We start from the raw sequence: 2500 nt of genomic DNA on the forward strand, positions 1-2500 counted from the left end.
TAAGCGTTTGATGCACCGGAGCGGGGCTGCTTTAGCTCGGCCAGCTCGCTGCAGGAGACCCGGGCTGAAATGTAGCACATGCCTCGCTGGTGCTGGGGTCTCCGGGCTACACTGTTGGCTGACGGCGGTGGTCGCTCTCTGCTACAAACTGGCAAGTAGCTTCAAAACCAAGGGGGGTGTGTGTGTGTGTGTGTGTGTGTGTGTGTGTGTGTGTGTGTGTGTGTGTGTGTGTGTGTGTGTCTGTCAGTTATTATGTTTGCAACGGTTAAGGCGTCTCCTGGGGACAGAACAGTAACGGCGTGCGTAGACTATGCATGTGTGCATATGTGTCTGCGTGCATGCGAGCGACCGTGTGTGTGCGAGTGGGAGCGAGCGTGTGTGTCTGTGTGGTGGTGTGTGCGCGTGTATGTGTTGGGTAGCCAGCACACACTCTTCACATTCGCTTACAACATGGCGATGAAGCGCCGACCGCTCGCACGACGCCTCTCTCCCCTGTCGCTACATTGTTGTACCTAGGGAAACTGGGTACTCCTCTGACATGACATTACCGCCGGTGCAATAATTTGAAGGACGTTTAATACGGATTCCATTGTATGCCTGCTTGGAAGCTAGTGAGATAGCTGGCTCTCGAAAACCCCACGCAACGCGCTTTTGGAAATCAAAGGCTTTTCATGGCGGTGGAGGCTCTGTGGATTTTCTGTCTACTTTCGCTGGGGTTCTGTGCTCTGTCTGTCCAAGGTAAGGGGTTAACAGACTTCTCAGCTCTCGCTAGCATTATGCGCTCCTGTCCTGTTTACTCGTCAAGTTGCGAGTCTTTCAACCTCATTTGTCTGGGATGAAACATGTGGGGGCTCGGCTTGTAAAGGATAGCTCAGTGGTGTGTCATTTTGCACCTTGCAGCCTGCTGGGTATCCTGAGCTACCAGCCCACAACTGTTTTCCCTTTACATCGATGTACCAGTAGCCTACAATTATACACTTACGCGCCGTTTGATTCCACCTTTGGAGTGTTGACTTTCCGCTCATGTTGCAACAAACTAGCAGAGTGGACTCTGTTAAACATTTGGGAAATAGGACACCACAACAGATAGACAAAAGTTATACAGAGTGCTAAAATGTGAGGCGAACTTGACAAGTTCTGCAAGTTATATTTGATACTTATGGTCAGGACTAAGTCTATGGAACTTCAGAGAGGTCGAGTTGGAGTGCTGGTAGCTTTAGCTTTTACAGCGGCATAGTTTGCACAGGAGACAGTCGGTCAACATAGGGATTCTTTTCATAACCGTAGGAGTACAGATATTAACTGCGTTAGGCTAACGATAGTCTGAGCTATTTCACAAACCAACCTATGTGTCTGTTCAATAATACGTATATAAGGTACTGTCGTTGCTGATCTATGAAGTTACTCATCGGCTTTTAACATGTTTTCACTGCTATGGCTGCGTTGCGCAAGGCGAAACATTGACATCAATATTGGATGTTTTGATCGGCAAATTAAACGTTTTCGCCGGTCGATTGCTTGCAGGAGAAACGCTGAATTCGTTAACACCACTATATAACTCTTACGTGAGGACAAAGTAGTTTTTTGTCATGCACATTGTTTAGATCGTGGTTCTCTGTTGACAGCTTAGAGATATCCACAGCCTGGCTGTAATGCAGCTGTTTGTGGGGTACGCTGAACGGGGAACCTGCCACACTGAAACGGCTTGCTCGGCCATTCGGCAGAGACTTACTTGGGACGTCGGGGTGGGGGGAGTTCGGACAGAGTCGGGGGGAGTCGGCTAATGTCGTGGATAGGGAGCCAGTCAGAGAAAGGAAGAACCAGCAGATTTACATGACAAAGAACGCCGCTACAGCGCACACATGGCATCCGGGGACGCGTCCCATTCATTCGATGGGATTTGACACGTTACCGAGTCCCCTTCTGATTCTTCATTTAAAAGGATCAGTGCTTCCCCGTTTCCTCCGATTTCCTTAATCCCTGCACGTGCTTCCCCGGTGTGGACATTGATTGGCGTTGCTGAACATTTTAACGAGGGAGCCCAGACCGGATGACCAACCCCTGAACAGAACAGAACAGAACAGAACAGTGCCCCAACTTAGCCTAGCCTACTACAGCAAGCCTAGTCTTGATGACTATTTCCAGTCTTTGCACTCACTACTAAACATACCTGCAACCCATCACCACCCCTTTCTGACCCACAATAGTGTAGCTGCAGTGTAACTAACTCCCACTGCCCCTGCAGGGTCTATCCATCGTGTGCCAGTCTGACACAGAAAGCTAATGAGCACCCACATCTCAGCAAGGTGCAGGAAACAACACGAGGGGCATCATGCCCTGGATGTTGGCTTCACATACTGTGTGCTATAGGCAATATAGGGCTTATACACCATGATGTAGCCTACTGTGGGCTGTGTGTCTGGGTAAATCTGTGTGCTGAATGTATGAGCGATGGCACTGTGTGTCGCCGTGCATGAGGAGGCAGTGTGTGTGTGTGTGT

At 49.6% G+C, this 2500-nt stretch overlaps 1 protein-coding gene across 1 annotated transcript in view; it reads left to right on the forward strand.

The window, feature by feature from the left end:
* Window positions 1-363: 363 nt before the first annotated feature.
* The window catches only part of igdcc4 (immunoglobulin superfamily, DCC subclass, member 4), a 74479-nt gene continuing 72342 nt past the window's right edge, over window positions 364-2500 (forward strand). The window contains exon 1 of the mRNA XM_062525443.1: window positions 364-738. Coding sequence (XP_062381427.1) covers window positions 672-738 — 67 coding nt within the window. The 5' untranslated portion in view covers window positions 364-671. The remainder of the gene's footprint in view (window positions 739-2500) is intronic.

This window comes from Sardina pilchardus, chromosome 21 (assembly GCF_963854185.1).
Source record: "Sardina pilchardus chromosome 21, fSarPil1.1, whole genome shotgun sequence".
In the NCBI taxonomy this organism is placed as follows: Eukaryota; Metazoa; Chordata; class Actinopteri; order Clupeiformes; family Clupeidae; genus Sardina; species Sardina pilchardus.